The sequence below is a fragment of the Salvelinus namaycush genome, chromosome 27, assembly GCF_016432855.1.
Source record: "Salvelinus namaycush isolate Seneca chromosome 27, SaNama_1.0, whole genome shotgun sequence".
Taxonomy (NCBI): domain Eukaryota; kingdom Metazoa; phylum Chordata; class Actinopteri; order Salmoniformes; family Salmonidae; genus Salvelinus; species Salvelinus namaycush.
This window is the reverse complement of record NC_052333.1, coordinates 8,237,578-8,250,122: the sequence shown is the minus strand read 5'-3', so window position 1 is coordinate 8,250,122 and position 12,545 is coordinate 8,237,578. Positions and strand designations below refer to the sequence as shown.

The 12,545-nt window shown below is 42.3% G+C and overlaps 1 protein-coding gene across 1 annotated transcript in view; it reads left to right on the top strand.

Moving 5' to 3' along the window:
* Positions 1-10,907, top strand: part of LOC120022019 (ATP-dependent DNA helicase Q4-like) — a 32,846-nt gene extending 21,939 nt beyond the window's left edge. The window contains exons 19-25 of the mRNA XM_038965820.1: positions 156-507; positions 732-861; positions 2,670-2,836; positions 3,022-3,184; positions 5,406-5,580; positions 5,967-6,075; positions 10,553-10,907. Of these exons, the coding sequence (XP_038821748.1) occupies positions 156-507; positions 732-861; positions 2,670-2,836; positions 3,022-3,184; positions 5,406-5,580; positions 5,967-6,075; positions 10,553-10,674 (1,218 nt within the window). The 3' untranslated portion in view covers positions 10,675-10,907. The remainder of the gene's footprint in view (positions 1-155; positions 508-731; positions 862-2,669; positions 2,837-3,021; positions 3,185-5,405; positions 5,581-5,966; positions 6,076-10,552) is intronic.
* The last annotated feature ends 1,638 nt before the right edge of the window (positions 10,908-12,545 follow it).

Below are 12,545 nucleotides of genomic sequence, written 5' to 3'. Positions count from 1 at the left end.
TCCCTTCTCTCGGTCTATAATCATCGCACATTAACAGCCTATGACCATTATGTGAACCCCAATTAAGGTTTAGGATTAACATTTTTTTTTTATCAAGATGTATCAGGCACAAACCAAACAGTATTTAAAATGTTTTTATTCTAACCATGTCTTAGACTCAGGAGGAGGTTGCCGACTCCGAGATGATGGAACTGATGGACACCTGTGATGAGAACCCAGTTGAAACATCGGAACACACAACGGAGACTGGTCAGAACACCCCCGTCGAGCAGTTGGAACAGGCCAAAGTTCCTACTGAGGATGTATCAACTTTTCAACCACTGGACGGGGAGCAGAAACACCCACCAGAGTCAAGTGTTCCATTTCCCCAGAGAGGGGATGGCGAACATGAAGAGGAGGAGCAGACAGGGGGAGGTGATGATTGGCCCACGACTAGGGTGTGTCACACCCATGAGAGGGCCATACCTATGCAGGACACTGTGGAAGCCCTGGACATCACTGAAGAAGGTAGGTACCTCACTATACTGAACACAAGACGGGTAAAATATTTTGTGTCACTTGGATAGTTGACTCAAGGATCAGAAAACTGTAAATATATAATTAGAATGAGATCCCACTTTTAATTCAGCTTTTTTTTGTCAAGACCAGTGAGTCTCCTGCCTTTTCTTCAGATATCAGACTGTATTTTACAATGGACTTAAAATGATTCAAGTTATATCACTGTCTGTCAGGTTTGGAGACTCTGCTGTGCTACCTGGAGCTGCACCCTCAGCAGTGGGTAGAGCTGCTCCACCCCACCCTCTCCACCTGTAAGATGGTCTGTTACAACGGCCCGCATCAACTCCGCAAACTCACCAAAATGTAGGACATCACAAAACCAGGGTCATAGAAAAACATGTTTAATAGTTTTGCAACAGAGTTTGCGTTTCTTATTTGACAAGTTCTGCAAAGTCACTCTCAACACCTGGCCAGTCTGTTACAGTAGACTGTTTAGCTGTACCATACAAAGTCCTGTTTGCTAGGTTGTGTTTTTATATGTAGGTGTGTATTTCATACTCATGTGATGTTATTTTGGTCCAGTAAAGGCAGCGGGACATGTGAGCGGTTTGGTGTTTTCATGTACAGGCAATAGATTACTAATGTTTACAATGTGCTTAAACTGTTTTGGTGTAGGTAAGTAATGTTTACATTACCAGTCAAAAGTTTGGACACACCCACTCATTCAAGGGTTTTTCTTTATTTTGACTATTTTCTGCATTGTAGAATAATAGTGAAGACATCAAAACTATGAAATAACACGTAAGATATCATGTAGTAACCAAAAAAGTGTTAAACAAATCAAAATATATTTTAGATTTTATATTCTTCAAAGTAGCCACCCTTTGCCTAGATGACAGCTTTGCACACTCTTGGCATTCCCTCAACCAGCTTCACCTGGAATGCTTTTCCAACAGTTTTAAAGGAGTTCCCACATATGCTGAGCATTTGTTGGCTGCTTTTCCTTCACTCTGCTGTCCAACTCATCCCAAACCATCTCAATTGGGTTGAGGTCGGGTGATTGTGGAGGCCAGTTCATCTGATGCAGCACCCAAACACCTGGAGGTGTTTTTTGGTCATTGTCCTGTTGGAAAAACAAATGATAGTCCCACTAAACTCAAACCAGATGGGATGGCATATCGCTGCAGAATGCTGTGGTAGCCATGCTGGTTAAGTGTGCCTTGAATTCTAAATAAATTACTAACAACGTCACCAGCAAAGCACCATCACACCACCTCCTCCATGCTTCACGGTGGGAACCACACATGCAGAGATAATTTCCACTGGTCTAATGTCCATTGCTCGTGTTTCTTGGCCCAACCAAGTCTCTTGTTGGTGTCCTTTTAGTAGTGTTTTTTTTTGCAGCAATTTGGCCATGATGGCCTGATTCACTCTGTCTCCTCTGAACAGTTGATGTGTCTGTTACTTGAACTGTTAAGCATTTATTTGGGCTGCAATTTATGAAGCTGGTAACTCTAATGAACTTCTCCTCTGCAGCAGAGAACTCTGGGTCTTCCTTTCCTGTGGCGTTCCTCATGAGAGACAGTTTCATCACGGCGCTTGATGGTTTTTGCGACTGCACTTGAAGACACTTTCAAAGTTCTTGAAATGTTCCGGATTGACTGACCTTCATGTCTTAAAGTACTGATGGACTGTCGTTTCTCTTTGCTTATTTGAGCTATTCTTGCCATTGGACTTAGTCTTTTACCAAATAGGGCCATCTTCTGTATACCCCCCCTTACCTTGTCACAACACAACTGATTGGCTCAAACTCATTAGGAAGGAAATAAATTCCACAAATTATCTTTCAACAAGGCACACCTGTTAATTGAAATGCATTCCAGGTGACTACCTCATGAAGATGGCCAGGAGTGTGCAAAGCTGTTATCAAGGCAAAGGGTGGCTACTGTGAAGAATCTAAAATCTAACACTTTTTTTGGTTACTACATTTGGTTACTACATTCCACATGTGTTATTTCATAGTTTTGATGTCTTTATTCTATAATGTAGAAAATAGTAAAAATAAAGAAAAACCCTTGAATGAGTACGTGTGTCCAAACTTTTGACTGGTACTGTATGTTGAGGGGTGGAGTCGGCGTGGTGATGATGGATATGTGTCGTCTGATTGGCAGCTGCCCACCTGTTGCCGTAGTGTTAGCCCGGAAACGGCTGGCAGGGGAGCGAGTGGAGACCTGTGATTCGGTGGACTTTGATGTGGTGGAGGTGGCAGACACTATGGGCTGGCAGCTGGGTCTGGTGAAGAGAGGCCTCAGACAACTACAGTGGGCCACAAACAGAGGTGTGTGTTTTTATAGTTAAAAAAATGCAAACTACAGTGGAGCATAGTCAAAGATGGGTATGATTACAAATATAATATTTCGTACAGTATTTAAAGTGTTCCTGTGTGAGTGTTACATTTGGATAAAACAGAGAAATAATTATAAATTTCCGATCTCCATATCATACATCTCCTGTCTTCTCCAGGAGTCTTGGTGGAGTTCTCCAACCTGTCCTTCTACTTCCGTTCCTACGGTGACTTGACCCCGGATGAGATGGACCGGGTGTGTGAGTTCCTGCATGGCAGGGTGGTGGCCCAGGAGAGGACCAAACTGTACCAGCTCAAAGCCTGCTTCAAGGCCTTCCGCAGGTCAGCACCAACCTACATTACACCAGTATTCAGAACTCATACCAACACTAGGTTACTCCAAAAGTATTATAGCAACAAATGTGACCGTAGACAAATCCTGGTTACCTGATTTTCATGGCTTTGTAGGGCTATTATTGGAGCTGTTAACTAGAGGTCGACCGATTTTAATCGGAATAGCCGATTTAATTAGTGCAGATTTCAAGTTTTCATAACAATCAGATTTTTATTATTTAAAAAAAAAAAAAAAAAAAAAAGACTTTTTTATACACCTTTATTTAACTAGGCAAGTCAGTTAAGAACACATTCTTATTTACAATGACGGCCTAGGAACGGTGGGTTAACTGCCTTGTTCAGGGGCAGAACGACAGATTTTTACCTTGTCAGCTCGGGGATTCGTTTTTGCATCCTTCCGATTACTAGTCCAACGCTCTAACCACCTGCCTTACATTGCACTCCACGAGGAGCCTCAGGCTGACTACCTGTTACGCGAGGGCAGCAAGAAGCCAGGTAAGTTGCTAGCTAGCATTAAACTTATCTTATAAAAAACAATCAATCTTAACATAATCACTAGTTAACTACACATGGTTGATGATATTACTAGTTTATCTAGCGTGTCCTGCGTTGCATATAATCGATGCGGTGCCTGTTAATTTCTCATTGAATCACAGCCTACCTCGACAAACGGGTGATGATTTAACAAGCGCATTTGCGAAAAAAGCACTGTCGTTGCACAAATGTACCTAACCATAAACATCAATGCCTTTCTTTAAAATCAATACACACGTATATATTTTTAAACCTGCATATTTAGTTAATATTGCCTGCTAACATGAATTTCTTATAACTAGGGAAATTGTGTCATATCTCTTGCGTTCCGTGCAAGCAGTCAGGGTATATGCAGCAGTTTGGGCCGTCTGGCTCGTTGCGAACTGTGTGAAGTCCATTTATTCCTAACAAAGGCCGTAATTAATTTGCCAGAATTGTACATAATTATGACAAAACATTGAAGGTTGTACAATGTAACAGCAATATTTAGACTTAGGGATGCCATCCGTTAGATAAAATACGAAACGGTTCCGTATTTCACTGAAAGAATAAACGTTTTGTTTTCTAAATTATAGTTTCCGGATTCGACCATTTAAATGACCCAAGGCTCGTATTTCTGTGTGTTATTATGTTATAATTAAGTCTATGATTTGATAGAGCAGTCCGACTGAGCGATGGTAGGCACCAGCAGGCTCGTAAGCATTCATTCAAACAGCACTTTCGTGCGTTTGACAGCAGCTCTTCGCAATGCTCCAAGCATTGCGCTGTTTATGACTTCAAGCCTATCAACTCCCGAGATTAGGCTGGTGTAACCGATGTGAAATAGCTAGTTAGCGGGGTGCGCGCTAATAGCGTTTCATTTGGTGACGTCACTTGCTCTGAGACTTGGAGTAGTTGTTCCCCTTGCTCTGCAAGGGCCGCGGCTTTTGTGGAGTGATGGGTAACGCTGCTTTAAGGGTGGCTGTTGTCGATGTGTTCCTGGTTCAAGTCCAGGTAGGAGCGAGGAGAGGAACGAAAGCTATACTGTTACACTGGCAATACTAAAGTGCCTATAAGAACATCCAATAGTCACAGGTATATGAAATACAAATCGTATAGAGAGAAAAAATACCATAATAACTACAACCTAAAACTTCTTACCGGGGAATATTGAAGACTCATGTTAAAAGGAACCACCAGCTTTCATATGTTCTGAGCAAGGAACTTAAACGTTAGCTTTTTTTACATGGCTTTTTTACATGGCACATATTGCACTTTTACTTTCTTCTCCAACACTTTGTTTTTGCATTATTTAAACCAAATTGAACATGTTTCATTATTTATTTGAGGCTAAATTGATTTTATTGATGTGTTAAAATAAGTGTTCATTCAGTATTGTTGTAATTGTTATTATTACAAATACATTTTAAAAATGTCCTTTTTAAAAAGAAATCAGTATCGGCTTTTTTTGATCCTCCAATAATCGGTATCGGCGTTGAAAAATCATAATCGGTCGACCTCTACTGTTAACCCAATGGTGCTTGAAGTATGTTTAAGACATTGATATTTATAAGACATTTATAGATTAGTAGATGCTACTGTATGTCTTTCAGGTGACATACGTGTGTATTACTCTTTACTTGGAAAGGTCTCTGCCTGCACTGACTTCTGCCACACTGTATGTCTCTCTCTGCAGCGTCGCATACAAGAGCTGCAGTTTCTGCACGGACAAGCTGGACGAGAGCCGAAGCCTGAAGCTAAAAGGGCTTCTGGGGGATTACTTTGACAAGAGGAGAGAACTGGACCTGAGCAGGAAGTTCCAGGAGGACAAGGATGGCGAGGACGAGGAGGAGGTGTTGTTGAAATGCAAGGTTCGTCTCTGTCCTAAAATTCCCTGATGGTTTTTACCAAGTGTAAGTGAAGCTAATGCCTTTAGCGAATTCTAAATGTAATAAAGTACCCTTATAATGAATGACCTAATAGAGCTGAATCTGGTAAGAACAGGACTTTCCCATTTAGAGTAACGTAGAGAGTTTACAATATTTCTACTTTATATTGTATGTCCTTGAAGTTTAAACTATACTTTTTTTTATGTGTAATTGTTCTGTTTTTGCTGTATCTATACTGCATGTGGATTGTGTAAATGATTTTGTCTAAATTCTGTTTGTTGTCAGAACCATTTCACCAGGTCAGACTCCTGCCAGGTAAATGTACTATGCCAGTAATGGTGATTCTGATGGGTTTTGTTGGTCTTCAGATGAAGGACTTCGAGGGTCAGATCAGAGCAGATATTCAGAGTTTCCTGGGCAACCGCAGTGATGAGAAGTTCTCTGGCAGAGCCGTCGCTAGAATATTCTTTGGAATTGGTGAGTTTTCCCCTTTTTTTCCCTTTTTTTTTTGCAAACACCCAGAACTACTTCAGTGTCTAATGGCTCCTTGTCACTAGGGGGGTGGCTTGTTTAGTGCCATGTGTCTGAACTGTATGGGCTCAGTCGTGCCAGTCAGTTTTATGCAGTCAGTGATGATCATTTTCAATTTGTGTTACATTATGGGGATTAAATTGTCCAACTTGAGCCTACATGATCTATGGTCATGCAGTTTTTGATGCAGTCCACTGCACCCTGAAGCCATTGCAGGAGGTTCAATCATTTAGTGTTTTTGCTTGACCCACTCAAACGTGGCCAAAGACGTGACTGAAACTGGAACCAACTTTGTGGCCATGATTCATAGCTACACTACAATAGTGTAGGCCTAAGAGTATACAGTGTGATATTTAATTTCTCTCTCTAACCTATTGATTGTAGACATATGTTTTCAGTGTGAGGGTGTGATACAGATGGGGGGGTAGATAAAAGTTTATTTAGTGTGACGGATCAGCTAGTCCGAAACACCTTAACAAAGGCGAGAATGAAATGAACAGACCGGAGGCAGTGGTTGTGGTTCCTTTTCTTTCGGATTGTCTCTAAACGGGTTTTCTTTCGCCTAGCAAAATAATTCCAGTACAAGGTCGCGTCCAACGCTGAAAACTAGCAGCAAACTAAACGGCCGTGGCCAAAAAACAACAAGCGGCTCCCCTTGTCTTCAGACTATCATTTACACGTCATATTTACAGGGGGAATGCTTCCCTTTATCAATAGCCTGCCTTGTTTTTTTATTTCACCTTTTATTTAACCAGGTAGGCTAGTTGAGAACAAGTTCTCATTTACAATTGCGACCTGGCCAAGATAAAGCAAAGCAGTTCGACACATACAACAACACAGAGTTACACATGGAGTAAAGCAAACATACAGTCAATAATACAGTAGAAAAATAAGTCTATATACAATGTGAGCAAATGAGGTGAGATAAGGGAGGTAAAGGCAAAATAAAGGCCATGGTGGCGAAGTAAATACAATATAGCAAGTAAAAACACTGGAATGGTAGATTTGCAGTGGAAGAATGTGCAAAGTAGAGAGAAATAATGGGGTGCAAAGGAGCAAAATAAATAAATACAGTAGGGGGAGAGGTAGTTGTTTGGGCTAAATTATAGATGGGCTATGTACATGTAACGGATGTGAAATGGCTAGCTAGTTAGCGGGTACGCGCTAGTAGCGTTTCAATCAGTTACGTCACTTGCTCTGAAACCTATTAGTAGTGTTGCCCCTTGCTCTGCAAGGGCCGCGGCTTTTGTGGAGCGATGGGTAACGATGCTTCGTGGGTGACTGTTGTTGATGTGTGCAGAGGGTCCCTGGTTCGCGCCCGTGTCGGGGCGAGGGGACGTACTAAAGTTATACTGTTACATTTCTGCAAGGGCCGCGGCTTTTGTGGAGCGATGGGTAACGATGCTTCGTGGGTGACTGTTGTTGATGTGTGCAGAGGGTCCCTGGTTCGCGCCCGTGTCGGGGCGAGGGGACGTACTAAAGTTATACTGTTACATACAGGTGCAGTAATCTGAGAGCTGCTCTGACAGCTGGTGCTTAAAGCTAGTGAGGGAGATAAGTGTTTCAGAGATTTTTATAGTTCATTCCAGTCATTGGCAGCAGAGAACTGGAAGGAGAGGCGGCCAAAGTAAGAATTGGTTTTGGGTGTGACCAGAGAGAAAAACCTGCTGGAGCGAGTGCTACAGGTGGGTGCTGCTATGGTGACCAGCGAGCTGAGATAAGGGGGGACTTTACCTAGCAGGGTCTTGTAGATGACCTGGAGCCAGTGGGTTTGGCGACGAGTATGAAGCGAGGGCCAGCCAACGAGAGCGTACAGGTCGCAGTGGTGGGTAGTATATGGGGCTTTGGTGACAAAACGGATGGCACTGTGATAGACTGCATCCAATTTATTGAGTAGGGTATTGGAGGCTATTTTGTAAATGACATCGCCGAAGTCGAGGATCGGTAGGATGGTCAGTTTTACAAGGGTATGTTTGGCAGCATGAGTGAAGGATGCTTTGTTGCGAAATAGGAAGCCAATTCTAGATTTAACTTTGGATTGGAGATGTTTGATGTGAGTCTGGAAGGAGAGTTTACAGTCTAACCAGACACCTAGGTATTTGTAGTTGTCCACATATTCGAAGTCAGAACCGTCCAGAGTAGTGATGTTGGACGGGCGGGCAGGTGCAGGCAGCGATCGGTTGAAGAGCATGCATTTAGTTTTACTTGTATTTAAGAGCAATTGGAGGCCACGGAAGGAGAGTTGTATGGCATTGAAGCTCGTCTGGAGGGTTGTTAACAGTGTCCAAAGAAGGGCCAGAAGTATACAGAATGGTGTCTGCGTAGAGGTGGATCAGAGACTCAACAGCAGCAAGAGCAACATCATTGATGTATACAGAGAAGAGAGTCGGTCCAATAATTGAACCCTGTGGCACCCCCATAGAGACTGCCAGAGGCCCGGACAACAGGCCCTCCGATTTGACACACTGAACTCTATCAGAGAAGTGGTTGGTGAACCAGGCGAGGCAATCATTTGAGAAACCAAGGCTATCGAGTCTGCCGATGACGATGTGGTGATTGACAGAGTCGAAAGCCTTGGCAAGGTCAATGAATACGGCTGCACAGTATTGTTTCTTATCGATGGCGGTTAGGATATCGTTTAGGACCTTGAGCGTGGCTGAGGTGCACCCATGACCAGCTCTGAAACCAGATTGCATAGCAGAGAAGGTATGGTGGGATTCGAAATGGTCGGTAATCTGTTTGTTGATTTGGCTTTCGAAGACCTTAAAGGCAGGGTAGGACAGATATAGGTCTGTAGCAGTTTGGGTCAAGAGTGTCCCCCCCTTTGAAGAGGGGGATGACCGCAGCTGCTTTCCAATCTTTGGAAATCTCAGATGACACGAAAGAGAGGTTGAACAGGCTAGTAATAGGAGTTGCAATAATTTTAGCAGATAATTTTAGAAAGAAAGGGTCCTGATTGTCTAGCCCGGCTGATTTGTAGGCGTCCAGATTTTGCAGCTCTCAGAACATCAGCTGACTGGATTTGGGAGAAGGAGAAACGGGGAAGGCTTGGGCGAGTTGCTGTGGGGGGGGTGCAGTGCTGTTGACCGGGGTAGGGGTAGCCAGGTGGAAAGCATGGCCAGCCGTAGAAAAATGCTTATTGAAATTCTCAATTATAGTGGATTTATCGGTGGTGACAGTGTTTCCTGTCCTCAGTGCAGTGGGCAGCTGGGAGGAGGTGTTCTTATTCTCCAAGTTCTCTTTACAGTGTCCCAGAACTTTTTTGAGTTTGTGTTGCAGGAAGCAATTTTCTGCTTGAAAAAGCTAGCCTTGGCTTTTCTAACTGCCTGTGTATATTGGTTTCTAGCTTCCCTGAAAAGTTGCATATCACGGGGGCTGTTCGATGCTAATGCAGAACGCCATAGGATGTTTTTGTGTTGGATAAGGGCAGTCAGGTCTGGAGAGAACCAAGGGCTATATCTGTTCCTGGTTCTAAATTTCTTGAATGGGGCATGTTTATTTAAGATGGTGAGGAAGGCATTTGAAAAAAATAACCAGGCATCCTCTACTGACGGGTTGAGATCAATATCCTTCCAGGATACCCCGGCCAGGTCGATTAGAAAGGCCTGCTCGCTGAAGTGTTTCAGGGAGGGTTTGACAGTGATGAGTGGAGGTCGTTTGACCGCTGACCCATTACGGATGCAGGCAATGATCGCTGAGATCTTGGTTGAAAACAGCAGAGGTGTATTTAGAGGGCAAGTTAGTTAGGATGATATCTATGAGGGTGCCCGTGTTTACGGCTTTGGGGTGGTACCTGGTAGGTTCATTGATAATTTGTGTGAGATTGAGGGCATCAAGCTTAGATTGTAGGATGGCTGGGGTGTTAAGCATGTTCCAGTTTAGGTCACCTAGCAGCACGAGCTCTGAAGATAGATGGGGGGCAATCAGTTCACATATGGTGTCCAGAGCACAGCTGGGAGCAGAGGGTGGTCTATAGCAGGTTTAACATAGAGCCAAGGTGCGTCAGATGAAGACGCTTTCTCTGAGGTAGGAATGTCTGACGTCCTCACAGGTCCCCGTGTCTGCTCCCAATCCACCTCGAGCTCATCTCCTGGCACACCTATATAGAGGGAGACACCAAGCCAATTAGTGAGCCCAGGTGTGTACTAATTGGCTTTACACTGAGTAGCTATCCCCTGAGGAGGGTGCTGCCGTATCTTCCTCTGGCTGGTCACTGAAACCTATAAACAATGGCTGCTACATTGACACTGCCGAGTTGAAATAAGACTTGATTTTGAAAAGCCGCTTTAGTAAGTCAACTGGAACACCCTCTATAGTGTCAGTAAGTCACCTGGAACGCCCTCTATAGTGTCAGTAAGTCACCTGGAACACCCTCTATAGTGTCAGTAAGTCACCTGGAACACCCTCTATCTTTTGTTTCCAGGAAGTCCATGTTACCCAGCTCAGACCTTCGGCAGGGACAAGAGATACTGGAGAAAATACATCCAATTTGATTTTAATGAAATCATCCGCTTTGCTATTCAGGAGATCATTCGATTCAAGTGATGAAATACCTACTATATCTAAAAAAATAAATAAAAAAGTAAATAATGTATAAAAAAAAATATATAAAAATAAATCTTACCTCGGCTGCATCCAGTTGCATTCATTATTATTTTTTTGTTATTTATAAATGGCTGTTTTATGCTGTGGTTTCTGTATTTTTTATGTTTGTTTGGTGTACTGTACATTTCATGTAATGTTCTTTGTATGCCAATTTAATAAAAATTTATATTGTACTAAATGTAAGGGTAAGTGCTTGATGTTATTAAAACTTGTGTATGTTCAGAACACTTTGATGAAGGTTGAAGAAGGTTCTCAGTCAATGGTTGATTGAGTTTTATAGTATGGGTCAAGTGCATTGCATTATTGTAGTAGCTACACTACCGTTCAAAAGTTTGGTGTCACAGAGTTCTAGGCAGAGTTCCTCTGTCCAGTGCCTGTGTTCTTTTGCCCATCTTAATCTTTTCTTTTTATTGGCCAGTCTGAGATGGCTTTTTCTTTGCAACTCTGCCTAGAAGGCCAGCATCCTGGAGTTGCCTCTTCAATGTCGACGTTGAGACTGGTGTTTTGCGGGTACTATTTAATGAAGCTGCCAGTTGAGGACTTGTGAGGTGTCTGTTTCTCAATGTGTGTGTTTATTTTATTATCTGAAAAAAATAATGACAATTTGAGAAGTTGTACAGCTGTATTTTTTTTCTTTTTTTATAACTCAAGATAATAAACCTTATCTCTTTGTCGACTGTGAACTTTGTCAGGTAGCATGCATTCACTGTATGGAGAGCTATGTTCATTTGCTTGCAGTCCCTGGCAACCTTGTTGTATGGGAGAGGGTTATCTATGAAACAATACATTAGAAATAGGAAATTATCATTTTGTCTATGGGGAATTGTCGTGGCAAAATGTGAATCAGAATGTATTATAATGTCACTTTTTTAAGATGGTTTTTAACATTTATCAGATGACTGTGTTCTTTTGATAATGTGATGTCATGCTATAATTTGAGGCTGACAGGTCACAGATTCAGATACAGTATCTTGCTGATACAGGTCAAAGAGGTGATCCTCTAGACCAGGGGTGGGTAATTCCAGTCCTCGAGGGACTGATTGGTGTCAGGTTTGCCCCAGCTCCACCTAACACACCTGACTCCAATAATCACCTAATCATGATCTTCAATTTAGAATGCAATTTGATTAATCAGCTGTGTTTGCTAGGGTTGGAGAAAAAGTGTGACACCAATCAGGCCCCAAAGGACTGGAGTTGCCCACCCCTGTGTAGGGGGTTGGCCCACGTGGGGGGAAATGTTGACATGCAAGACAATGGCGCAGCACACTTTCCAGAAAAAAGTCTCTGTCAAACTAGGGATTTTGCTGCTCATTGGGGTAAAACAGTAATTCTGCTCATAGATTATGAATGTATGAACTACATATTGACACACCCAGCCCAAAGCAGGAGGTAAAAAAAATACTAAGTCGTTTCCAAAGTACCGGAGCATGTCTTTTTAAGTTGATTGAACTTACAATACAGACATTTTGTAACTATTGTTTTGTTACAATAACATACCATAATCAATATTTTCAAGCTGTTGCTACTTAAGTATATTTCCAAATGTAATCTTTTTTTGGTGTAATTTTGCATATTTCTTTGTTTCTCCCAACTACAAAAAAACTACAACTTCAGATCCAATTGCATAACAGAGAAGCATTACTCCCTAATGAATTCTATCTCAATAAGCTCTCTCACTGCAGAATTAGACACTTATCCACATTTTATCCAAACGTTAAATTTAGAAGTTACTCCAAACAATTTTTTTTTTCAAAGTTAAGGTTTTGGATATTTTTAAAACATTAAAGGGGAACTCCACTCAAACTATCTTT